The sequence below is a fragment of the Dermacentor silvarum genome, chromosome 2 (genome assembly GCF_013339745.2).
Source record: "Dermacentor silvarum isolate Dsil-2018 chromosome 2, BIME_Dsil_1.4, whole genome shotgun sequence".
In the NCBI taxonomy this organism is placed as follows: domain Eukaryota; kingdom Metazoa; phylum Arthropoda; class Arachnida; order Ixodida; family Ixodidae; genus Dermacentor; species Dermacentor silvarum.
The window spans coordinates 17,725,008-17,751,768 of NC_051155.1; the positions used below are offsets into that span (position 1 = coordinate 17,725,008).

At 48.9% G+C, this 26,761-nt stretch overlaps 1 protein-coding gene across 1 annotated transcript; it reads right to left on the reverse strand.

Moving 5' to 3' along the window:
* LOC125943380 (endothelin-converting enzyme 2-like) lies at window positions 1–26,043 on the reverse strand. The gene is made up of 4 exons (XM_049662668.1): window positions 26,029–26,043; window positions 4,677–6,590; window positions 988–1,077; window positions 1–171 (listed from the first exon to the last, which is right to left on the reverse strand). The coding sequence occupies exons 1-4, from the start codon at window positions 26,041–26,043 to the stop codon at window positions 1–3; spliced, it is 2,190 nt and encodes a 729-aa protein (XP_049518625.1).
* Between the last annotated feature and the right edge of the window lie 718 nt (window positions 26,044–26,761).

The window sequence follows — 26,761 nt, forward strand, 5'->3', positions numbered from 1 at the left end:
TCAATACATAGCCATCGTCTCCTTCATCGGATCGTCGATGTCATCGAGAAGATCCGTGGTAACCTCGACGTTGTCTTCAGTCGGAGGCATTGAACCGTCACAAATTGTATCAAATGCACCAAAGTCCACGTTAATTCCATAGTACCGATACAACGGCGTGTCTTGCAAGTACTGCAGGAGGAGATAAGGCGCTCTTTTTAAAGCGAAGCTTTGTACCTCTACCAGCCAAGGGTTCTGTCGTGTCCGTCATTGTAATCAAAAAACGATCCCGACGAACCGCTAACAATTGCAGGTATAGCAGTATAGCTTACTTGAATTCAGGCATTCAGCGTACAACTAAGCACTCGTTTTCTCAAGAAAAACCACAAAAACAAGCTTCAAAGTGATGAGCCAACATGATGGATGATAAGGGCTGCGGGCAAACAACGGAAACAGGCTCGGCGCGGTCCGTAAGATTAGATTGCAACTGTTGCAAAGCTTATGCAGCTGCTTGAAAGAGGGTTGACGTCATTCGAAACCCTTCCAGCCTAGTAACTGCTTCGGTTCATTTTCTAGACTACCCCACTATGGGGTAGTCTAGTAGTGTATATCACACCGATCATAAAGCAGTAGTGAACATTGTTGTGAAGTAAATAATAATAAAGGCCATGGTTAAAGTTACGTTGTAGTGTGTGAAATATCAACTGCGCCGCAGTCACCGTGAGGGTGGCGTAAAAAGCTTCGCTTTCCAACCACCTTCACGGGTGGATTGGCGGGCAATTTTTTAATGATACCTTGCAGGTAGCTCGTCTTATATAACATTGTACACTTGAAATGCACGTGGATCGCTTTGTCGCTTGCGAGCGTATTCGGCAGCTTCGCGACGGTTTATGGCACTTCGATTGGCACGTTTATTATAGGTCCGGTGATGGAGAATTGGCCGGACGTGTGAAGCCAGCGCCGAATATGCATAAACGGAACATGCGGTGAAATCAAGAGCTCGCTGACCACATTAAGCGGCGGCAAGTCAGCCGGCATGGGTGGGTACACATATCCGTTGGTCTTCGAGTAATTGGGGAACTTGCTGTCTGAGCGGGGCTGCACACGCACGTCAAACGCAAAACGCTGCCACGTTTGCCAACGGCAAATGTTCACTGAGCAGCATACAGCACCGTACTTGCACTAGAGTCAAATCGTTCGGCAACCACAATCGGCCAGACACACTACACGCACTACCGAACGCACTCTCCACGAAGGCCTTGCGGTATCGGTTCGTAAAGGACGCGAACATATCAAGACACATAGCTCGGCCTGCATGCTTCCCCAGCCCTGTTTTCTTGCTTTCTTGTCTCGGCCTCTCCTGCTCGTTGCATGCGTCGTCGCTCGGCTTCTTCCGCTCGTCGTACCCGTCGTTTTTCCGCTTCTCCTTTCCGCAATTCGGGATCCCCCTGCCTTCGACATCCTCCTCGCGCAGACCCAGAGGTACGCGCTTCAACCGCAGTGGCGAATCTGGGCGGCCATCCTCCTCCTCCTGTTGCCGCTGCCGCTGCCGCCGCCACCACCAACACCCTTACCACTATCACTACTACTACTTCTACTACTACTTCTACTACTACTACTACTACTACTACTACTACTACTACTACTACTACTACTACTACGTCGTGCCTACTGGTAGTGGGCCAGTGCCGTCGGCGCCTTCGCAGAGGGAGGTGCATTATCTGAACGCTGGCATGATGAGCGGCACCGTAGCCAGCTGTGGAAGACGACGACGAACGCGCGAGCAGTGGCACGAGCGCGTCTCTGTGGCCACGTGATTTTTTTTTACGAACAGAAGCATCTACGCGTTTTTTTAGGGCATCCGTCACGTGCGCCGCCTAATGACGCACGCAATAGTCAGCGAGATGGCTGCGACGCGACGTGTGCAATCAGGCACGCATAGGCACACCTTAATTAAGCCAGAACCTTAGAGCAGCCATGGCTTCAGGGAAGCATGCTCGTCTAGCACCCCGGATGCCCGGCTTCAATTCCCATCCAGACCAAAATTAAGCTAAATTATTTACAGAAACCTCCCTGAGAAATGTGATGTCAATCCGAACATTTATTTACGTGTTTTATACTCTTTGCGGCTGGACCATTTTTCATCACGGCGCAGTTTCGCCAAGGTCGCCGCCAAGGACACCGACAACATGGACATGTGCCTTAATAATTTTTTGTGAAATTCTGTCTGTTCCATTTCTACAATGAACCGACGATTTGCGAGTGGTTTTTTACTGTTAACCGCCGTTACAAGTGATAGGGATGATACCGACAGCTGTAGAGGGGTGAAACAACCCTATAGTTGGGTTGTCATGTGCGGGACGCGATATGCGCACGCCGCGTGAACGTTTCTCGCACTCAACGCGCCCGTCAAATAGCTCTCCGCCGATCTCTGTGGATGAGAGTCAGCCAGCTCGATGCCCTTTGGCACGATACCACCGCAGTGGCACACGACGCCATTTTTATTGCGATGGCAATTACAGGTGCACTCCAGATGCATTTCCGCCATCGGCGTCACCGTAATGTTACATATAAGTTCCAAGTGCGATAACATCGGGGTCGCGCGCCGTATGCTGTGGATGCGAGTGAAAGCTTGCCATGGTTAGCGGAGCGTGGTGGCTAGATCACGCGCCTACAAGGGCGGAAGGCGAGGAGGAAGCGCACCGTCTTTTATCGCGCTCAAGGCACCGGGGAGGGGACGGTGGAGGCCTCCATTCCGGCTGCTATCTAGAACTCGATATGCGATGGGCACAGAGTCTAGATTCGTGTGCGCCATGTTCTCGCCGCTTAGTTCGCGTTGAAGCGCGCGGCAACACACAGGTCTACTTGCAAGCCGACAAGTTTGAGCAAGGTTCATGAAAGGGCAATTAACCTCCACCCTACTTGCAGCACGAATCTAGTCAGGTGGTCGTAAATTTACTCTTTCATGAACCTTGCTCCAGCTTGCGGGCTTCCGAAGAACTACTGCTCTGCCACGTTCTTGTTCAGTAATATTTTATATGTAGAAGGATAAAACTTATAGCGAGCAGAAGGTGCGAAAGCTCGACATACTTTCCCCGCATCACGGACTCTCTCACACTGTCTCGACCATTGGCGTTAGTGTCATTCCTCCCCACAGCAGAGACAACAGCCCATGTAACATTTCACGAGCCCTGCCTTCTCATTCTTGCTCTTGATTTTTCGTTGGGGGTGCTCGAAATACAGACTGCCGCGGTTTCTGGTGCTGTGTGCTTCCCCTAAACCCTCGTGCCGTTCGAGCTACTGCTGAGAATTAGCGAGGTGCAGGCAGGACGTGTGGCGTCTTATGCCTGATACACGTATACAGGTATTGCGATCGAGGAGACTATCTGTTGTCGCAATAATGAAATGCAACAGGTTGTAGACGCGATTGTCTTTACTTGATAAACGCACTCAGGTTTCTTTGAATGCTGAAGCCTGGATAGGGCCATTTAGGATATTTTACTATTTCCAAGGCTGTAATAAAAAAGTAAGTAGCTGAACGGTCGGTTATCGTTATTGATCAGCAGATCAAACACGCATGGCGTACACGAACGTAAGTGAGTTTACAGGGCAATGGTACAAAAAAGATCGTAAGAAGACATTGCTGCCCTGCTTGTCGTTGGCTATATAATATAATTACCGCTAGAGAAACAAAAAAAAGAAATAAAGCTTGCATACTGTTCGACAACGCTGGACGTGCAGTGCAAAAGGCAAGGCTGCTGGCTTACTGCAAGTGGTGCCAAACAATTCGAGGACACCTAAGCTGTTATTATGAGTTTTGAATGCAAAAGCATAAATGTAAATTTGAACGCCGCTGAGTGTTCCTTTGGGTAATGAACTCCTCGCGGGCAAGCGCGTGTGCTGAGACGCTTGGCCAACGCCTCCTAGATAGCACAAGGTCTCTGCACTTCGATCCGTGGCGTCATGCTACCTTGCCCGACTGATAAATAATCTAATGGATACGCTCCCGAATAAGCCGCAGTAAATTTTGGCATTACCGATTTCGTCACACCGGGCTTGGCAATGGAAATTTCGTGTCAAGTAACATGGTGTCATAAAGCAGTGTGTAATGGCCTAAGATCTTGTGGCGCTGGTTTATTGCTGTGGGTAAGACATTAGGCTTCGGATCGTGGGGTCGTAGCTTCTTTTCCAAATTTGCTTTGTTTTTAATACAATACGTATATATACCGATTACCGAGGCGAATGTACAATGCAAGAGAACTTGCGCGGATAACACAGGCGAAAGGGAACGAGGGTGACCTGGAGTCGCGGTGATGCCCTCACCCGTCATGCTAAACCTGCCGGTGTTCCTTTGGCCAGCTCTGCTCAGTCGAGGCGCACACGTGACTTTGCGTCGTAGCCAATGGGAATTAAAGTGTCGTTTCGCTGCTAAAGACGCCACCCTTGTTGCACCAAACTACTGCATTGTTATTTCTTTGTACCGTGGCTGAGACGTCAAGACTCTTCCTTTCAAATTGTAACCGTACACACACCACTAAGATACCGTTATATTACCTACTGCTATAGCGTTGATGCTTTTACAAATATATTGGTAATAAATTTGGTAATCTAAGTTGCCGTCAGGTCACCTCGAAAAGCTTTTGCATGTAACACTATGAAGTCAAGCCCGAAATGAAGGGTTTTACATCGCACCGTACCTGCTCTTCCGTGAACTCGGTTGCGAGGCGCAGAGGACGATCCATTTGGGCCAGGGCGGATTGGAACGCCGCGTACGCTACTTCTACGGCGGGAATTTCCGGAAAGAGAGTCGGTGATTGCTCTCCCAGGCAAGAAGTCTTGTTAGCCACGGCATCTTTCCACTGGACGGAGACCCACGGAACTTCGGAGTTGAGGACACGGCCCTCCGGATCTACCCTGATGCCGGTGTCGTCGAGGGCACGCACAACGGCCATGGCGTAGGAGAAGCCCAGGCCCCCGTAAAACATGGCGGCAGTAGCGTTCGCCGAGTATAGAGGCGCGGACAGCGCAGCCATGGCGATTGACACAGTGTTTGCTATGTAGTCGTAGTTCACGAAAGGCAGCACGAAGTTCAGTGGCAGCGAGAGTGCCTCGGCGTACGTGTCCCGCTTTATCAGTATGCGCGAGTTCTCGTACGCGTTTAAAAAGTACGAAATGAAGGAGCTCTCGTTCAGGGAAAAGTTGCTGTACATCTTAGAGAGAGCGGCCTCTGTCAGCAAGCTGTCCGGCAGCCACAAAAGCGTCTTGACAGACTGCAATTTACGGACGGCTGCCCGCTTCGACAATTCGTCAGCCCAGGACACATTGGAAAGTAGGCGAATAGCGCTGGTGACGACTTCGGAGAGCTGGTCACTGATTTCTTGCCGAAGGGGTTTGGAAAAACGAGGCACGACGTAAAGCGCTACGACCAGTGCTTTGAAAGCCGCCTCCACTTCCGTGGCGCAGAATATGTGCCTGTACAGCCAGGCCCTTCCTTCGTGCCCAACCTTAGAAACTAGCAGGCGTCGGTCGGCGAGGCCGGCGAACACTTGAATAAAAAACCATGAGATGTGCCGCAGAATTTCTCTCCTGGTGTACCGCGAAAAGAGGTTACCAATTGTACGCAGCAGCCCCACGTCGGAGACAACTAGCGTGCTTGCTGCTGTGAATGGATCGTCCGGCCTTATTGCCTTGTTCAATTCCACGATCCACTGATTCGATGACACGGTGTTTGTAAATCGTTCCATGTCAGCGAGGGAAACTTCTGCCGGTTCCTGCAGGGTTGAATTCGTAACCGCAGTCAGTTCAGTAAAGACGCCAGTCTCCACGGACGCGATTCGGGCTATTTCCTCGGCAGTCAGTTGAGGTCTATCAGGCTCCATTGTTCTGTAGAAATGGTTCCAGTAGTCCTCGTAGTCTAGGGCACTGACACTTCTCTGGTATGGGTACCAGAATATCACGAAAGTTCCCGGTGAAAGCAGTATAACGTGTCGGCATTCTCCATTGTTCATGCTCTTGTGGAGGGATGCAGCATCGAACCAGAGCCCCAAACGCCAGTTGTATGCCATGTCGAGAAGCACGCCCAAAGGATTCGCCTCCGAAAACGATTCTTCCGGCCAGGATATTCTTAGCCTGCTCATGAAGCCCTTGAGAACCGTAAGGCCTTCGGCGAAGCCTTTGGAAGTGCTTTCAGTGGTGCACGAGTCCAAGGCTGCAATAACCCTCCGACCTGTGGGAATCTGCAGTGCACCAGCCATCATGGACGCACGGAAGTCATCAAACCAGTCTCCTGCGAGCGCCGAAGTGACGGCCGAGGCGTAGTCGTAGTGTTCCGTTGCCGCAGTCCACCGTGAGCAGGCGAAAGCTTCGAAATCTTCGCACGGATCCATGCTCGCGTTCACCTTGGCCGCGATGAGGCGGGCGTGGCGGCTGCAGCCGTCTGACGCGCAGACGGTAGGAAGCTCGACTACGTTGTAACCGAAAGGTGAGCCGCGCCTGATCCAGGTGAAAGCGACGGCTCCGAAGCAGAGCAGCAACAGCAGCAGGCAACCGATTCCAATGCAAACGAGGACATCAGTACGAGCGAGCATCTTACGAGAGAACTGCTCGTGGTCCTGCGAAAGAACGGCAAGAGAATGAAGTGTTAATTTAAGGCAATGAGTACTGCACTGCTTGACAAATCAATAACGATGGGTACGTTACGTTGTTAGAATTTTACTGCCAAGTAACTAATGTGTTTTTCCCCTGGTCATGTCTTTCAAGGCCCTTCTAACTTCATCGCTAGTTATAGAAGGAGCGTCTCTATCCGGTTCATCACTATTTCGAATGAAAGTAGCTTGGCTGTTTTGGGCACTGTACCGGTCAGTATAGAATTCTTCCGCTGCTTTTACTATGTCATCGAAATTGCTGGTGATATTACCATGCTTATCTTTCAGTGCATGCATCTTGCCTTGTCCTATGCCAAGCTTTCTTCTCATTTATTGCTGCGTCCATATTTTACGGCTTCCTCAATCTTCCCCACGCTATAATTTCGAATATCTCTTACTTTCTTCTTGTTGATCAGTTTTGACAGTTCTGCGAATTCTATCTGATCTCTTGAGTCGGACATTGTCATGTTTTGTCGTTTCTTTATTTGGTCCTTTGTTTCTTGGGAGAGCTTACCTACTGGTTGCCTTGGTGCCTTACCTCCCACTTCAATTGCTGCTCCTGAGATCAACCTAGTTACGGTTTCATTCATTACCACTATGTTATCTTTATCTTCCTGTTCTAAAGCTGCATATTTGTTTGCGAGCACCAGCCCTAATTGGACTGCTTTTACCCCTACTGCCTCTAGGTTGGCCTGTTTCCTCAATCAGGTAATCAATCAGGTCATCAATCAGGTAATCGAGAAATATGAAGAGTACAATCAACCTCTCTATATGGCTTTCATAGATTATGAAAAGGCATTTGATTCGGGAGAGATACCAGCAGTCATAGAGGCATTGCGTAATCAAGGAGTACAGGAGACATACGTGAATATCTTATCAAACATGGATTCGACAGCTACCTTGGTTCACCACAAGAAAAGTAGAAAGTTACCTATCAAGATAGGGGTCAGGCAAGGAGACAGAATCTCTACAATGATATTCACTGCATGCCTAGAAGTATTCAAGTCTGTAGACTGGCAAAGCTTAGGAGTGAGGATCAACGGCGAATATCTCAGCAACCGCCGATTTGCAGATGACATTGTCCTATTCAGCAACATTGAAGAAGAATTACCGCAAATGACTGAGGACCTTAACCGAGAAAGTGTAGGAGTGGGGTTGAAGATTAATATGCAGAACACAAAGATAATGTTCAATAGCCTGGCAAGGGAACAAGAATTCAGGATCGCCAGTCTAGAGTCTGTAAAGGAGTATGTTTATCTAGGTCGATTACTCACAGGGGACCCTGATCACGAGAAATAAATTTACAGAAGAATAAAATTCAGTTGGATTGCATACGGCAGGCATTGCCAAATCCTGACTGGGAGCTTACCACTGTCGTTGAAAAGAAAAGTGTACAATCATTGCATTCTACCGGTGCTAACATATGGGGCAGAAACTTGGAGGTTAACAAAGAAGCTCGAGAACAAGTTAAGGACCGCACAAAGAGCGATGGAACGAAAAATCTTAGGACTAACGTTAAGAGACAGGAAGAGAGCGGTGTGGATCAGGGAACAAACGGGGATAGCCGATATTCTAGTTGACATTTAGCGGAAGAAATGGAGCTGGGCAGGCCATGTAATGCGTAGGATGGATAACCGGTGGACCATTAGGGTTACAGAATGGATACCAAGGAAAGCGCAGTCGAGGTCGGCAGAAAACCAGATGGGATGATGACGTAAGGACATTTGCAGGCGCAAATTGGAATACGCTTGCGCAAGACAGGGGTAATTGGAGATCGCAGGGAGAGACCTTCGTCCTGCAGGGGACATAAAATAGGCTGATGATGATGAACTAATGTGTTTTTCAATCGATTCTGCTTATCAGAAACAGCAAGAGATTTGTGTCTCCACGAGGCAAAGAAAAATGCGAGAGCTGGTGCATATATAGCGACAACAGTGCAATAGAGGGGAAGAGAGGAGGGGGGCGTTCTGCGCCGCGAGCGCCCGCCCGGGCGTCAGTATCTTGAAAGCCACCTGCGGCGAGGGCAAAGTCGGCCCTCCCTGCGTTTTCGCGGCGGCTAAGATCGGGTTGATGCGAGCCCCAGCAGGAGGCTCATCTCGCTCTCTGGTGCCGCCGCACTGACTAACTCCAGCGTTTTAACGCGATAGCGCTAAGGGCCCCGTGTCGCTTAAAATCCGGCGTCGGCATGTATGTCAGCGTCTGTGGCGGAGAAAATCATCCGCAACCACCCCGACGGCGCAGGCCCTCCGCGTGACGCAAGGTTTTAGTGTCGGAGAAAATCATTCCGAACCACCATGACCGCGCAGGCCCTTCGTGGTGGTGAAAGGTGTTAGTGAAAAAAATTGAATTTCTCATCGTGAAATTCGTCAGAAAAATGGTAAAGTATAACTTAAGCACAACCTACAGACATGGTGGCGTCGGACTGCTATTTGAATGTGCGAAAAAACAATTCTGTTACGAGGAACTCAAATACAAACCTGTTTTGCCAGCGTTTCTACCATAACAACACCGGCTCACTCGGAGAGCCTACTTGCGAAAAACTTATCCAGATGTTGCTGGCATCCTCGGCAAGTCAAATTGGGACTTGACCTGCAAATACGTTTTGGACACGCGCGCGCGTCGGGGCAATAGCAAACAATTAATAAAATAATAAAAAAGGTCCTAGGGCCTTCACATTTTAATATAAGACAACTTATATTGCCCCTGGAAAACGCCTTCCCAACAATGCATTTCTGTTTAAAAGTGAAGCCGACTTTAAAAGCATCGGTGTAAGCTTGGTCTTTGTAAGCTGGCTTTCCCATACTCTGTGTTGCAGTGAATGAAGCCTACTTGCCGGATGCGAACGATGCGATTCGAACGGGTCCCGATAACGCTGTCGTGTTCTACTTTTAATGGCAAAGCTTAAGCGTCCTACAATTTTATTGCGATAGCAATTATATGGACACTTCAACCGGATTTCTGCCGTCGGCGTCGCCGTCGCCGTCGCCGTCGCCGTAGCCGTCGCCGTCGCCGTCGCCGTCGCCGTGAGGTTCCGTATAGATAAAATCTTCACCGCGCGCCGTATGCCCGAGCGCAAGCGTGCTGGGACGCACGCTATCACGGAGAGCGAACGCACTTAATCCCCCACGCGCAAGCAACGAAGCGGGAAGCCAGCGCCGGAGGGAGGGGGGGGCACTTCTACTGTGCCAACAACCGCGCTCGTCGCTCGGCCGCACGGTCTCTTATCTCTCCCGCGCGCAAGCAAGGAAGCGGGAAGCCAGCGCCGGAGGAAGCGGGGGGGGGGGGGGGGGGGGCGCACTTTTCTTCTGCCAACAACCGCGCTCGTCGCTCGCCGCACCGTCTCTTATCTCCACACGGCTCTGACCTTTATGAGCCGTGCATTCGCGGCTCAGTTCCTGTTGAAGCGATAGACCGCACGTACCTTCGCCCGCACCGGCGTATGCTTCCTGCCAGCGTTTTGACAGTCGTTGTCTGCAGTCATTCAGTGTGATCTCTTCATGTTTGTTTGTGCGCGCTCACACCACGCTTGTTGCTTCAGTTAGTAATAGTCGGGTCACATTTTCCAACGCACGCTACACATGTAATGCTGCCCGGATCGGCAGTGCAGCGCTACAGGTGTGTCCCTTCGCACGCGCGCTGCCCACGGGAAGCGCTTCTCATCAACACCACCGTTTCACACGCGCCTTCTCGTGGTCATCGAGTCTCTCTTCATGTCGGTCTACTTACGCCGCAGCACACCTGCTTACTTAATCAGCTCATGTTTACTACAATTCATATTGTTACCAAAGCCGCTCACCTTACTTCGTATGACATTGCTGTGTTGCTATCGCATTCATTGCTTCGCCCTTAGGGCGAAACTGTGACATTTTTTTTGACATCGAGTTTCCGCGCTTATCGATTTTCCGCGCTTGTGCGTTTGTGCGTGGCACCATGCTTATGAATTTAGTCAGTGTGCCTATGTTTACAAGTTTATACGGCTGAAAAAACTACTATCCTTACTTTGTATAGATGTGCACTAGTTTCCTATAGCAATCGATTCTTCGCTTTTCGGCCTAAACTGCGACTTTTTTTGGTCACGCGGACGCCGACAGATTCTCGCGTAATGGGACATTTAATGGTTTCGAATGATTACGAACAAGCCGGAGTTGTGCTATCTGGCGCCTGACGTCTTATCTGCATCAGACAGGACAATAGTGTCGTTTTTAGGCAGATGCTTCTTTTCAAGCCTGCGAACGCCAGAATTGCCGAACAAGCTCCGACATTGGGTGGACGATCAATAATAACAATTTAGAATCAAGCAAGCTAGGAGGAAGCGGAAGCTGAATTTGCTATTAAATATCGATAGCGAAAGCGCAGCCACCAGAATATTGAATTCAAGCACAGGTTAGAGCCATCATATTTATCAACGCTTTTTAGCGCACGGCCTTTGCACGGCCTTGCCTGTTATACTATCGCTGCCATTCCATCCCCGACCAAAGCCAGGAGGAACATTCTGAACCAGAATCGACCCCATACCCAAGAACATGAATCCTGAGATCAACAAGGGAAGACGAGCGGCGAGGGCCAAGGCTCTCATCGACCTGCACGCCAACGAATAGTACGTGCGGTACGTGGACGCGGCAGAATACCAACAGAACGCCTTCACAGCGGTCGACATGGAGGCGTCGACCGGCGCCACGAGGACGGCAGCGAGGGTGAGAAGCACCGTAGCGGAACAAGCGGAGGATGTGGCCATCGCCTTGGCCATCGGCGACTGCCACACGGTGCTGAGTGATTCGAGACAGGCGGTGCGAAACTTCGCCAAAGGCCAAATCTGTAGGGAGGGCGAGCGCGTACTGCGAGCGGCCATACTGCAAGACAGAAAAGTAAGAATCAAGTAGTTCTCGGCGCACGCGAGCGACGCGTCGGAGCGCAATGAGAACCACTACGAGACGGCACACGCCGCGGCGCGAGCGCTAACCAACCGCGCCCCGGCGACAGACCGTCCGACGCATTTCGGAGCCAAGGACCGCATGACGAACTACAACGCCATCAGGAAGGCCTACCGCCTGGCTCGCAGGACTATAGCACCCCCGCACCCGAGGCTGAGTCGAGCGGAACCGGTACTACTGAGACAGCTCCAGACCGGATCGCTACCGAGCCCGAGACTGATGCATCACATGTACCCCACCCGAGACATACCCGACCAATATGTGTAGTGTCTGCCGGAGGGAGACGGCAGATGACACGCACATCTTGTATGACTGCATCAAAAATCCAGAGGAACCAAGATCAAGAATGATCCCGCCGCGGCTCGAGACAGCCGCGAAGAGCTTCGACCAAGACCAACAGCTCTGGGCTGTCCTGCAGGTCCACGGGGTGATCGAAAGGCAGGGACCCAGCAAGCCGGCAATGGCGAGCGGAGACCCGCGCCGAGTAACGGCAACCTCGTAGACGACGTAGGCCCCTCGTCGGGGCGCACGTGCGCCCAACTGCAGGCGCAAATAAAGTTTGCTCCAATCCAATCCAATGTCATTCCGTCGTCATATCATTGGCATGATTGCATCGTCTTCATCTATCGTCCTCGGGCGTCGTGGTCATTCCGTTGTCGTCCTTTTGTCGCAGTGACTTCGACTGTAAAATGGGCATTCTGCAGCGTGATGTGCACTTGCTTTGATTTGCTCAGTTTTGTTTAGGGCTGTCGCCATCGATATCAGTAATCACTGTTGTCGCCGTCCATACATAGCATGAAGCAGAGATTTCGAAGATCAAAAATCGGATTAAAACATTGCCATGGGCTCATCTAAGTTTTAGCCAATTCTGACAGTAGGCATTTCACAACGTCAAGAAAAGTGCGGTGCTTGCAAATCGGTTGTCGGTCCGTTTAAGCAACGAAGATAGCTTCAACATAATGGTCTAGGCTTCCGCTTATGCGCAGAGATCTTGTCTCTTGAAGCCGTGAAGCAAATGAAGCCTTGACATATGCGGCATATAGAACATGCAAATGCGTGAATCTGTCAGCCTTTTCGCGGTTGACCGATCGCGTAAAGGGCGAGGAAATTTTGATGGCGTATGGAGATGGGGGGGGGGGGGGGGGGGGCTTCAGAGAAGCACATAGGCATAGGGTGCGTTACGAAGGCCGAGGTGATGAAAAGTAATTCCGGAGTCGGTCGCTACGACTTGCCTCAACCAAATCGAGATTTTGGCAGGCAAAACGCCAGAATTTCATTATTTGTGGTCATCGCGTCTCGCGTTTTCTTGCGGTATATTCGCGCATTCCGTCTGCATGCAGCAGCGATCATTCGTTGGTAAAATGTTTGTGGGTACTAATGTCGCTGAGTGCAAGCGCCTGGTCACGTGGTACATTTTCTTATCTCTCGCGGTTTCATTGCAGCACAGAAAGACTGAGGCTACAGCAGCTATGAAAGAAATTACCTGTATATTTATCAATAAGCTCTACAACTTCTGTATTGATAATCTCGCGTTTAAATCAGCACTTTAAATGTTGGTTCAGTAATTATTGTCAATAATTATCTGAGCTCATAATAATCAAAAACTACTTCGAGTTGCTCAAAAAGACCGCACACAATATTAGCTCGGTTACATTCTCGTATAGCGTATGCATGGATTGTTTAAACTTGGTACAAGTTAGCTGAAATACTCTGCAAATTAGCCGTTCTCCTGGGGCCACTCCTTCTGCTCTCGCCCTAACGAGTGCACCACGGTACGCCGCGTACGCATGCACACACAGATAGAATAGCACCAGCTTCCCTCGTGCAAGTTAGTGCTTTGAGATGCTTGGCGAGTGAGTCTTGCCGCCCAGCAACGATTTACAGTATAATCTCGTGAAACCGAACCTCAAGAAAACGAAGAAATCTGTTCCGATTACCAAGAGCTCCGTTTACCAAGAGACATGTGCATATATGCCTCGTGATGCTAGTTGTTTACTAGCTGCACAAAATGATTAAACATAGCCTGGGGCAGATATCACAGTTCTAAACCTTGAGCTAACTTTCTCGGTGAGGCGGCGATTACTTCTAGGTGAAATCAAAATGCGAAGTGGGCGTTGGCGGGCAGCAAGAATGCAGAGGCTGCTAAAGACATGTTTCTTCTTTACCCAGTTTCTGGCTTTCACCTGGACCTGGCCCGCTGCCTTGAGTGATAAACCTGCTATCGTGGCACATCAGATGAATGCTATCGCCCGCATCGTTCTGCTGACGGCAGCAGATGACTCAGCAGTTATTTAAAAGAGTTGAATGTTGGGCCAGTTGATATTTTGGCATGAGAACCATCTTAAAATAGCACGCAACGGGACGGCACAACAGAACGAACACGAAAGGAAGACAAACATTGCGCCTGTGTTCGTCTTCCTTTCTGTTGTGCGGTCCCGCTGCGCGCGATTTCAAGAAGGTATCCAGTTCTTCTTACTATGTTCCGCCTGGAAACAGCACCAGTGAAAGTCTGCCCTGGTCAACCACATCACCGAGGACATCACCGGACGTGCTGTATTTATGCGACCGGTCATCGTACGCGCCTTTCAGTGGGCGTTGGCGACTAGCAAGAATGCAGACGATGCTAAAGACATGTTGCTTCAAAAGGATGGATAGTTGGGCGAGATGGCACGGTAACATATTCTTGGTATAAGCACGAAGAAGACACGCACGGTAGCAGAAGAAGACCGGACAAGCGTTAAATCACAACTAAATCTTTGTTGGAGAGAGAGAGAGAGAGAATAAACTTTATTGTACGAAGTGTGGTTGGTGCTATTCTATCTGTGTGTGCATGCGTACGCGGCGTACCGTGGTGCACTCGTTAGGGCGAGAGCAGAAGGAGTGGTGTTGGAGAGAACAAACATATATAAGTGATCGCAATAACCGTAGCAAACAAGCACTTATAAAGGTTTGTTCTCGCCAATAAATATTTATTTGTGAGTTAGCGCTTGGCCTGTCTTCTTCTGCTACCGTCCGTGTCTCCTTCGCGCTTATACCAAAAATAAGACATCTTGCTTCTTTACCCAGTGGCAAAATGGGCTTGTTGGTTCATCATGACGGCAGTATTTCAGCGCTTAGTAAGGACGAGGACAATGAAGGAGAGGTACGAACACACAGGTACGAAGGAAAGGTACAAAGGAGAGGTACTAACACACACACATCGAACCAATTTCATGCTTTCTAAGCGCTGAAATACTGCCTTCTTTACCCAGGTTGGTACTTGATATTCCTTGCATTCTAAACGCTCCAATATTAGCTGCTTGCTGCTCGTCCCACGCCCACATGTTTTGCAACATTGGGTTGCTGATTGCTTTCATGTATTGAAGATGTTGCTATTGCCCGGTGGCGTGGAGCAAGACCCTGGTCCAGATGGAGTAAACAAAGGCAACGCTGAAGTACTGGCTGCCATAAATGCTCTCACGAGTACGATGGAAGCGCGACACGCTGAAGTGATGTTTTTACTTCACGATGTAAATTGCTAGTCAGAAACTGTTGGAAGAACAAGTGTCTGACATGACTACGAGATAACAACTGTCTAAGGGAAAGTAAGCGCTTTAAAAAGCACTCGGAATGTGGATGGGACCTCAGTTCACCGCGTTGCTGCTAATATAGTGCGAAGTGAAAACGCTGCACTGCAAGCACGGCTTGACGACTTTGAGGATTGTTCGCGCCGTGAAAACTTATTTATGTATGGACGGAAAAACAATTCTTCAGAATCATGGGCTCAGACTGAAGAAGCCGTGGGCACCGTTCTTGCAGATTATCTATCTTTAGAACTTCCTGTGGACGTAATTTTACGAGCACAAGACTTGTCTCTGTTGTCACCGGCAGAAATCGTCCTATAGTTGTGAAGTTTGCTTCGTTTAACACAAGAGTGTTTTAGAACACTGGTCTAAACTAAAAAAATGCCGGCAGATCCCACGCCCTGTGGGAATCGATGTTATGCGAAACAGTGTGCGGGAAGTCTACCAATTTAACGAAACGACCATGAGAGCAGCAAGACAGAGGCGGCTCTTTCATGACCTACATGACACGCATGTCACGACATTCATGTCATGAGTCCTCAGGAGTCCCTTTAGCTACACCTAAGAGACCTTAAGGTGAAAGTCTTAGTCATACTCGTGACTATGACTTCTACCAACATCCTGTAGTGTTTACTTCACTTAGTACCCACGTCCGAACCTATTTCAGTGTTTTTCAGTGTTAATGATTTTTCGCTGAGTCATTGACGTTTTTTTAGTCATGCTCATGACTATGACTTCTACCATCATCCTTTAGTGTTTCCTTCACTTGTACCGACGTCCGAACCCATTCCAGTCGTTTTTAGCTGTTAATCTCTTTCCGCTGAGTCATGCTCATGACTACGAATTCTACCACCATCCTTTAGTGTTTCCTTCACTTAGTGCCCATGTCTGAACCCATTCCAGTGGTTTTTTGAGTGTTAATATTTTTTCGCTAAGTCATTGTCATTTTTCTGAGTCATGCCATTGACTATTACTTCTACCATCGTCCTTTAGTGTTCCCTTCACTTAGTGCCCACGTCCGAACCCATTTCAGTGGCTTTTGAGTGTTAATATTTTTTTCGCTGAGTCATTGTTATTTTTGCTGAGTAATGCTCATGACTATGAGTTCTACCATCGTCCTTTAGTGTTCCCTTCGCTTAGTGCCCACGTCCGAACCCATTTCATTGATTTTTGAGTGTTAATATTTCTTCGCTGAGTCATTGTCATTTTTGCTGAGCCATGCTCATGACTATTACCTCTACCAGCATGCTGCAGTGGTTCCTTCACTTAGTACCCACGTCCGAACCTATTTCAGTGGTTTCTGAGTGCTATACTTTTTTCGCTGAGTCACTCATTTTTGCTGAGTCATGCTCATGACTATTACTTCTACCAGCATCCTGTAGTGCTTCCTTCACTTAGTACCACGTCCAAACCCATTTGAGTGGTTTTTAAATGTTAAACTTTTTCGCTGGGTCATTGTCATGACCTACGTGACACGCATGTCATGACATGTTTTTCATGACCTATGACTTATGTTCGTCATACACTCCTGCCATAATATATCAATTTTGGTACCTACCAAGTTAACGAAACGACCATGAGAGCAGACGTAGTCGGCTGTTTCATGACCTACATTACACGCATGTCATGATATTCATGTCATGACATATCATTTATGTTCGGCATATATTGTCATAGTATGCCAACTTTGGTACATACCAAGTTAACGAAACGACCATGATAGAACAAAGTCGTAAGCAGTAGATAGATAGATACGGTCAAAGTAGGGAATGTTCGCCAAGAAATGCTTCGCATTTAAAAATACGGGAGTCACTCTACAGGATGACTTTTGTAAAGCACAGAGGCAGATACGTAAAAAGCTTATAGATTTCGCCAAGGCTCAAACCTACAACCTAAGATATAATTGATTATATATAAATACGTCTGCTGCAAAGAAACTGATAACGTCTGTGATATAGATTCCCCTAGCACATTTGCATCCGGTAACCACGTATCTTCTTCATATCCGGAAAGCGTTGCTGGTTTTCCTCAGGCACATGCCTGCGATAATGCTACAACTACCTCTGTGTCACACCTTCATAGCACTCTGACATAGAAATCAGCGGCCGTTCAGGCGAAGCCCATCGGCGACTATTCATTCCTTCTTGCGAACATCAGAAGCATATTAAAGAAGCGTGATACTTTATCATGTTTAATGGACACGCGCGTAGCTGATATTGCCACGCGCCTTCAAAGGGGGCTAACGACGTTTATTTATGAGCAGCTGGGCTCTGGAGAAAATGGCGGCGAGAGCTAACCATCGAGCGGGGCGGTTAGCACGCGCACTTCTTTCTTCGTGCGCCTCTGCGCTTGCCCTATTCCCACTACTACAGGTGACATTTCCCCCCTTCCTCGGAAAGAGCATCGCCTCGATGCTCAAGAAGTGGTGTGGGAAAGGGAAAAAAACAACAAAAAAAAACAGAAAAAGAAAACACGCTCAATGAAAATGCTCGAGCACAGAACACAGTGATAGCTACAGCAGCGTAGCTAGAAACAGTTCTCTACGTCTCTAGAAAGAGAGAGGTAAGCGCATGAGGTGCAAATGGGAGCGTAAAAAAATCACGAACGCGCAACGTAGGGCTTCATGCGTACGACGTGAACGACGTCAGGGCTAGGTGGTTGTCTACGCCGTGTTTGCGCCGCACTGTCTGGAACGACTTCATAGTTCACGTCACTAATGCGGCGCAGCACTTTGTATGGGCCAAAATACCGGCTGAGCAACTTTTCACAAAGGCCACGGCGGCGAACAGGGGTCCACACCAACACTTGGTCTCCGGGACTGTAGCGCACTTGCCGGTGACGGATGTTATAGCGCCGTGCATCTGAGACTTGCTGCTCACCGATGTGCAGCCGCGCGAGCTGGCGAGCCTCCTCAGCGCGCTGAGCAAACTCTTCGGCGTCAGTAGTTAGGTGCTCGGAGTCGTGGCACGGAAGCATAGCGTCCAGCATCGTCTGTACTTCGCGGCCGTAGACGAGGCGAAATGGTGTGAAGCGCGTTGTTTCTTGTACGGCGGTATTATACGCGAAGGTCACATAAGGCAGGATACGATCCCATGTTTTGTGCTGGACGTCGATGTACATAGAGATCATGTCTGTGATGGTCCTGTTTAGTCGCTCCGTAAGGCCGTTGGACTGCGGATGGTAAGCGGTCGTCTTTCGATGCCTGGTGTTGCTTAGTTGAAAAATTTCGTCCATGAGCTGTGCCGTGAACGCCGTTCCTCTGTCTGTGATAACAATGGATGGGGCACCATGGCGCAAGACAATGTGACACATGAAGAACTGCGCTACCTCAGAAGCCGTGGCTCGTGGGAGCGCCTCTGTCTCAGCATAGCGGGTTAAATAGTCAGTGGCGACAATCACCCACTTGTTGCCGTCGGTTGATAGAGGAAACGGCCCGAGAATGTCCAAGCCGACTTGGTTGAATGGCTTATGAGGTGGTTCGATGGGTTGCAGTAACCCGGCGGGCTTCAGGGGTGGTGACTTTCGCCGCTGACATTCACGACAGCCTTTAACATACTGTTTGACGCTTGCCGACAGCCCGGGCCAGTAATACATCTCGCGCACTCTAGCAAGCGTTCGTGAGGAGCCGAGGTGGCCAGATGTAGGCTCGTCGTGGCAACCGAAAAGAATATCGTCCCGCAAGTCTTTGGGGACTACTAGGAGGTAGGCTCGGTCATTCGGGCGGGCGTTCTTCTTGTACAGCACATGGTCTCGTAGACAGAAGGACGTCAAGACGCGACGTAGATGGCGTGGTATGGTTGTTTGGCGGCCCTCTAAGTGGTCGATTAAAGGTCGAATTTCAGCGTCGTCACGCTGCCATCTGACCAAGTCCGACGTAGTGAGGGCGCCCAGGAAGCCGTCGTCGTCCGCTGACTGTCGACTGACAGATTCGGCGGGAGCACGCGACAACGTGTCAGCGTCTTCGTGCTTGCGGCCAGACTTATAAACTATAGTGACGTCAAATTCCTGTAGCCGCAAGCTCCACCGTGCCAGTCGTCCTGAAGGATCGCGTATGTTCGCCAACCAACATAGAGCATGGTGGTCTGTCACCACTTTGAAGGGGCGGCCGTAGAGATAAGGGCGAAACTTCGTGATCGCCCAGACGACCGCGAGACACTCTTTTTCTGTAGTAGAGTAGTTCGCCTCGGCACGGGACAGCGAGCGGCTAGCATAAGCAATTACTCTTTCAATGCCGTCTTGACGTTGGACGAGTACTGCGCCAAGGCCGATGTTACTGGCGTCAGTATGCACCTCGGTGTCAGCCTCTTCGTCGAAATGTGCCAGGACGGGTGCTGACTGCATGCGTTGTCGTAGGTCAGCGAAGGCCGTCTGTTGCTCATGCGTCCAGGTAAATGGCGTGTCATCCCTGGTAAGGCGAGTCAGGGGTTCCGCAATCTTTGAGAAGTTGTCAATGAAGCGGCGATAATACGCACACAAGCCCAGGAAGCGTCGGACGGCCTTCTTGTCGGCAGGAGGAGGAAAAGCTGCTACAGCGGCAAGTTTTTCGGGATCGGGTTGAACTCCTTTGGCGCTGACGACGTGTCCAAGAAACTTGAGCTCTTCATAACCGAAGTGGCACTTTTCTGGTTTAAGCGTGAGATCAGCCGATCGGAGCGCTTCTAGCACATGCCGCAGGCGATGAAGATGTTGCTCAAATGTTTCAGAAAAGACAACTACGTCGTCAAGATACACAAGGCAAGTCTGCCACTTCAATCCAGTGAGGACAGTATCCATCATTCGCTGGAAAGTAGCTGGGGCTGAACACAAACCGAAAGGGAGCACTCGAAATTCGTAAAGGCCGTCGGGAGTCACAAAGGCAGTTTTCTCGCGGTCTCGTTCGTCTACCTCGATCTGCCAGTATCCACTTTTCAAGTCGAGTGACGAAGAGTACTGGGCACGCCGCAGTCGATCTAACGAGTCGTCGATACGTGGCAGTGGGTACACGTCCTTTTTAGTTACGTTGTTGAGCTTCCGGTAGTCGACGCAAAAGCGTAGCGTTCCGTCTTTCTTTTTGACAAGAACGACCGGAGACGACCATGAGCTGTTGGAAGGTTCGATCACGCCGTCTTCAAGCATCTCTTGCACTTGCGTACGAATCGCTTCGCGTTCCTTTGCCGACACGCGGTAGGGCTGCTGGCGTATCGGGCGTGCGTCGTCGCATGTGATGATCCTGTGCCTTGTAACTGAAGTCTGGCGCACCTTAGACGAGCTTGCGAAGCATGCCCTGAATTCAAGCAAGAGCGCGTGCAGTGCTGCCTGTTTGTCTTGAGACAACTCTGAATTAATGTCGACGTTGCCCAGTGCCTTGTCAGCCATCCTCACTGGTTCAGGGGCAAAACATTCAGCAACGTGTTCTATTTCTTCGGCAAACGCTATGGAAGTACCGCGGAAAAGGTGTCGATGCTCGTTACTAAAGTTGGTGACTAGCAACTTAGATCGGCCATCACGAAGCTGTAGCACACTTCTGGCCGCACAAACACCTTGCGTCAGTAGATACGCTAAGTTACTTTCTGCGACCACTCCACCTTCGCGCAATCCACCGCACATCACTTCGACTAGAACACTGGCTCGTGGAGGAAGCGTAACACTTTCGGCGGAAACACGTAGCGCGTCGTCACGTCGTTTGTCGGCGTTTGTGTCGATTGCTTGGTCGGCTGAGAACGTGACTACACCTCCCCGTAAGTCAATAACAGCGCCGTATTCCTGCAGGAAGTCAACTCCGAGAATGACGTCGCGGGAGCATTCTCGTAAGACAAGGCAACTCGCCACGAATGTCGATCCTCGAATCCGAACTCTTGTCGTGCAGGTTCCCAGTGGAGTAACGACGTGACCACCAGCCGTACGAATCTGCGAACCATGCCAAGGTGTAATTACTTTTTTCAGAAACGTCGCCATCTTCCCGCTTAATATAGAATAGTCCGCTCCGGTATCCACTAAAGCGCTAACCGCATAACCGTCAATCACCACAGGTATGTCGAGCGAAAGCCGGTCATTCCGTTCAGCTGCAGTTGATGTCGGTCCGGTACCCTTCGTTACTCGCGTCGATCGGAGGTCTTCAGCGCGTCGACTGCCAGCGGCCTCGCCCCCAAAGGTCGCTGGAGTTAGTTTTCCCGGCGGGGACTTGGCGACCGTCTGCTCGAATACCGCTGAGGCGATGGAGAAAATCGCCTTGGCGACGGCGAGCGCGACTGCCGCCCGGTAGGCGGTGGCATGCGTTGCTGAGCGAGATAATCTTCAATGTCCCGAGGTCGTTGGCCCAGTCGGGGTGGTGGCGAGTAGGCGGAAAAGCCCCGCAACCCAAGGCGTCGGTATGGGCACTGGCGGTACAAATGATCTGCCTCACCACAGTGGAAGCACAGAGGACGGCGATCCGGAGTGCGCCAAACATCTGACTTCCGAGGGGACATGCGTCGATCGTCGGCGTAATGTACTGGTTGCTCCTGCGGAAGCACAATCGGAGGAGCGGCATGGTGAAACGGTGGAGGCGTGCGTCGTTCCTCGATGTACGGCACCGGTGGGGCTGGTGGAAGTGCAACCGGATGAGCGGCCTGGACAAACAGCGGCGGGGACGAAGCAGGCTGTCTCAACACTTCTGCGTAGGTCGCACGGTGGTGTACAGAAGGTACAGGCGCGGTGTTAGCAAAAGGAAAGTTGGACCGGAGCGCTTGGTTCACTTCATCTTTTACAACACTCGCAATGGAGCTCACCGTGGCTTGTGGCGTGCCATAAACCTTCATTAGTTCTTCGCGCACAACGGTGCGGATGAGTTCGCGAAGGTTGTCATTATTGTTTCCAATGGCCGTCAAAATGTCAGTACTCGCATTCACTTGCCGATCATAAAAGTTCGAGCGATGCTGAAGCATCTTTTCCATACTTACAGCCTCGGCTAAAAATTCGGCGACAGTCTTGGGAGGATTGCGCACCAGACCAGCGAAGAGTTGCTCCTTCACCCCTCGCATCAGGTGACGCAGCTTCTTGTCCTCGGTCATTCCAGGGTCTGCTCGTCTGAAGAGGCGCGTCATATCTTCGACGAACGCAGTAACGCTTTCGTTGGGAAGCTGGACTCGGGCCTGGATTGCTCGTTCGGCTCGTTCGCGGCGATCGGGACTGGCGTAGGTGTCTAGTAGCTGACGACGGAAGTCGCGCCACGACGTCAGTTGCTCCTCACGGTTTTGAAACCATGTACGCGCGCCGTCCTCCAGGCAAAAGTAGACATTCTTACGTTTAGTCGCGTCATCCCATTCGTTGCATTCGGCCACGCGCTCGAAGTCGGCCATCCAGTCTTCAACGTCTTCGAAGACGTCGCCATGGAACGACTTCGGCACCAGTGGATTTTGAAGCGTATACCGATTCGTCACTGAACGTTCCATACCGGTTGGGGTAGTCTGAAGCACTGCGGTGTCTTCAGTATCTTCAGGAGGCAGTCCCCGGATCCTGCGGCTGGTCCGATGGACGGGAGTATCGACTAACACAGGGCTGGTGCTTCCGCTCCCAGGAGGAGTCTGCGGCATGAGTGAGAAGTACCCAGCACATCAACACTTTGCCACGCGCCTTCAAAGGGGGCTAACGACGTTTATTTATGAGCAGCTGGGCTCTGGAGAAAATGGCGGCGAGAGCTAACCATCGAGCGGGGCGGTTAGCACGCGCACTTCTTTCTTCGTGCGCCTCTGCGCTTGCCCTATTCCCACTACTACAGGTGACAATATCAATGTTTCAACCGAGACTTGGTTGTCAAGTAAAACCAAGAGATGTGAACTATTTTCTTGTGAAAAGAACTATACAGTGTACAGACATGACCGAAGTGACCGACCAGGGGGCGTTATTTAGATTCTCGTTTCTCAAGGCATAAATTCTTACGTTGTCCCGATCCAATGAGACCTTGAATTTCTTTGTACATGCATCACCTTAAACCATTACGATGTCATTGTTTTCCACTTTCTGCCACCACATTCTGTCATGAACTCTACTATTGTCTGAACAAAGTTCTGTCTAGACACACTAAAGCGCCAACTTTTCTTATGGGTGATTTCAATTTTACTTGTATTCAGCGGAATGATTCCAACTCCGTTGTAACTACTAATTCATCCGAGTGTTTAGCTTTCACTGATCTCTGTTCTACATTTAACCTTTCTCAGCTCATAAAAGAACCAACTCGCGTCACCCCCTCATGAGCAAATGTGCTCGACCTCGTGCTCACGAACTATCCCGATTCCCTCTCTTCCCTAACCCCACTGCCAGGTCTATGTGATCACCTTACAATGCACTTTACTACGCCATCACGCTCACGCCGCACTTCGAAACAGTCTAAAATAATCCGCAAGCCATTTCAAGCCATTATTACTGCTTTGGAAAAGTTTGTTGAGTTCTTTCCGCAGTTCTGGGAACGCACAGTGCATGAGAACTGCCGGTTATTTCAGACGCAAGTGAAAGCGCTCATCGATAAATATATTCCGCTGAGACAAATATCTAACAAGGGACGTTCGCCCTGGTTCAACCTATCCTTAAAACGCCTATTAAACAAGAAAAATCGCATGTTCTGCCGCTGCAAGAAGCTTTTCACTGACAATGCAAGGTTGGATTATCAACATACCGCTGCGGTGTATAAGCGTGCCCTCATCGGTGCCAAACACCATTATTTTCATTCCACCCTTCCTTCTTTAATTACTTCAAATGCACGCAAGTTTTGTAATGTTATCGCCATGCGCGAATCCGATGAAGTTCGCTTGAAGAACGATCGAAGATTATTTGTCCCAAATAAACAGTGCTGTATCCTACTCAATAACACATTTTCATCATCTTTTTCACAAGTTGCACCAATAACCTTTCCTATTTCTGCACCTTACCTCTTACAAATGGACCCTATTGCTATCGACTGGGTAGGAATTTCTAAACTTAGTCAAGTTGCAAAAATTTCATCGTCAGCTGGTACCGATGGTAATGACTGCAAGTTCTTTAAAAGCACACAGGCGTATTCATCCATTATACTGTCGTACATCTTTTCGTAGTCATTACAGAGTACCACGTTGCCAGACGACTGGAAGGTGGGAAAGGGGATTCCGGTCCATAAATCTGGTGACGTGCATAGCCGGCACATCTACAGACCTGTTTCATTAACGTCAGTTCTATGCAAGCTGCTTGAACACATAATATATTCTAGCCGAATGTCGCATCACGAATCGAAGTGTTTGTTCACACCAATCAGCATGGTTTTCGCAAACACCACGCCTGCGAAGCTCAACTGCTCGTTTTTACCAACGATTTGTTTTCCATTTTGGATTGTTCAACATTTGTGGATTGTTTTTTTTCTTGAATTTTGCGAAGGCATTTGATACTGTGTCACATCAACTACTACTTTTTCAGCTTAATAAACTAAATCTTTATACTAATCTCATAAAGTGGATTCAGTGCTTTTTGCAAGGCGGTGCCCAGTAGGTTACAATTATTGACTGTGACTCACCTGTATGCCCCGTAACACCCGGAGTTCCCCAAGGCTCCAAACTAGGACATTTGCTTTTACCTAATTTATATTAACGACCTTCCTGATTCCATTGATTCACAAATTAGACTCTGCGCAGATGATTGTGTATTATATAGACAAATATCTAAGCCTTCTGATGCAGCCACTCTTGAATATGATCTGAATAACATCTCCACTTGGTGTCACACCTGGTCTATCAAACTAAATATTGGTGAGTGCAAACCAATGAGAATACCGCGGACGCCTAACCAGTCTTCATGCACATACTTCCTTAATAACTCACCTTTAACTTCCTTCTCTGATTATAAATAAACTTGGCGTATACATTACTGACAACCTATCACGGAAAACGCACGTTGAACATATCACTAATAGTGCTAACCGAACATTTGCTTTCCTTCACCGTAATTTCTTCCTGGCTCCAGTGTCCCTAAAACTACTTCTATGTAATACTCTTGTACGCCCGAAACTAGAGTATGCCTCTTCCGTTTGGGATCCACACACCAAATCATTCATACAAGCCCTCGAATCGATTCAAAATCGCTGTGTTCGTTTTATACTTTCTACTTATTCTCGTCCTGCCAGTGTAACGCTTATGAAGAAAACATTAGATCTCCCTGACCTTTCCTTACGCCGTCGTATTTCTCGTTTATGCCTCTTTCCCAAAATATATGTCACCAACGAAACTCTAAAGCAATCACTTTTCATTACTCCCACTATACTTTTCATCCCGCATGAACCACCGATTCAAAGTAGGCGTGCCAAGCTGCAGGACTAATCTTTATTGTGATTCGTTTGTTCCCAAGACTAGCGCGGACTGGAACTGTATCGGTTTGGCGAACGCGCGATGCATGACACGGGAGTGTGATGTGAACAAGCGCGTATTGGGCGGCCTTTATATGCCGAGCAGAACGAGAACCCTCGCCGCACAACCATATCTTCAGGGGGCGGGTTTGACGCACGCTGCGCAAGATACGATACATCATCCTTGTTGCATAAAACAATGGAAATTACTGCTTAAACTCAAACCAATCTTGAAAAACGATTCTTCACTTGCGTGGATAGCAGCATACCTTTCCATGAGAAGTCAATGTGTAACAGTGGATGGTGTTAACTCAAACTCAGCGCGCGTGAAATCAGGTGTTCCACAGGGTTCTATTTTAGGGCCACTGTTTTTCCTGTTATTCATTAATGACAATCTGTAAAAATAAAACTTTTTGCAGACGACTGCATACTATATCAAGAAATTCGCAGTCCGAGTGATCATGAATCTTTAAACACAGCATTAGCCACACTGAACACATGGTGTATAAATTGGCAAATGACAATTAATTACAAAAGAACAGTCGCAATGAGAGTGACGCGAAAAAAAACAACTGTTTTTGTTTACTTACCACATTGACGGTCATGCTCTATCGGAGGTCTCTGCACATAAATACTTGGGAATAATACTCACATCTGACTTAAAATGGAATGACCATGTCGAGTACATCGAAAAAAGGGCCATGAAAAAGCTTGGTTATCTAAGGAGGAGGCTTGGAAATGCCACGCCGGACATAAAACTTCTAGCATACAAGACGTTTATTAGACCATCGTAGAATACGCAGCAGTAGTATGGGATCCCTTTACTGCGTTCAACATAGAAAAACTAGAAAGGGTTCAAAGAAAATCTATCCGATATGTATTTAATAGTTATAGCTGGCAGACGTCACCCTCACTCCTCTTGCAAAGGGCGGAACTTGAACAACTACAAAGAAGAAATACGGAAAGGTTGAAATTCTTTTATTTGGTTTTTCATGGAACGATTGGACTTGACAAGATATTATATATAAAACCCGCATCTGAATGTGCAGTGCGCTTTTGTCACTCTAAGAAAGCCATAGATTTTATCAATCGCACTGATACGTTCAAAAATTCTTTTTTTCCAAGAACAACCCGTGAATGGAATTGTTTACCAGCTGATGTTGTAGAATGTTAAACAGTTGATTTATTTATAGATGCACTGAGGAACCGATCTTGATCGTTTGTTCCTGTAGTAAAAATTGTATAGTGATGCATTTCATTGTAGAAAATGCAAGGTTTTTCTCTGTGTGCAGTTACTTTTCATTTTTTTTACTTCGCTATGTC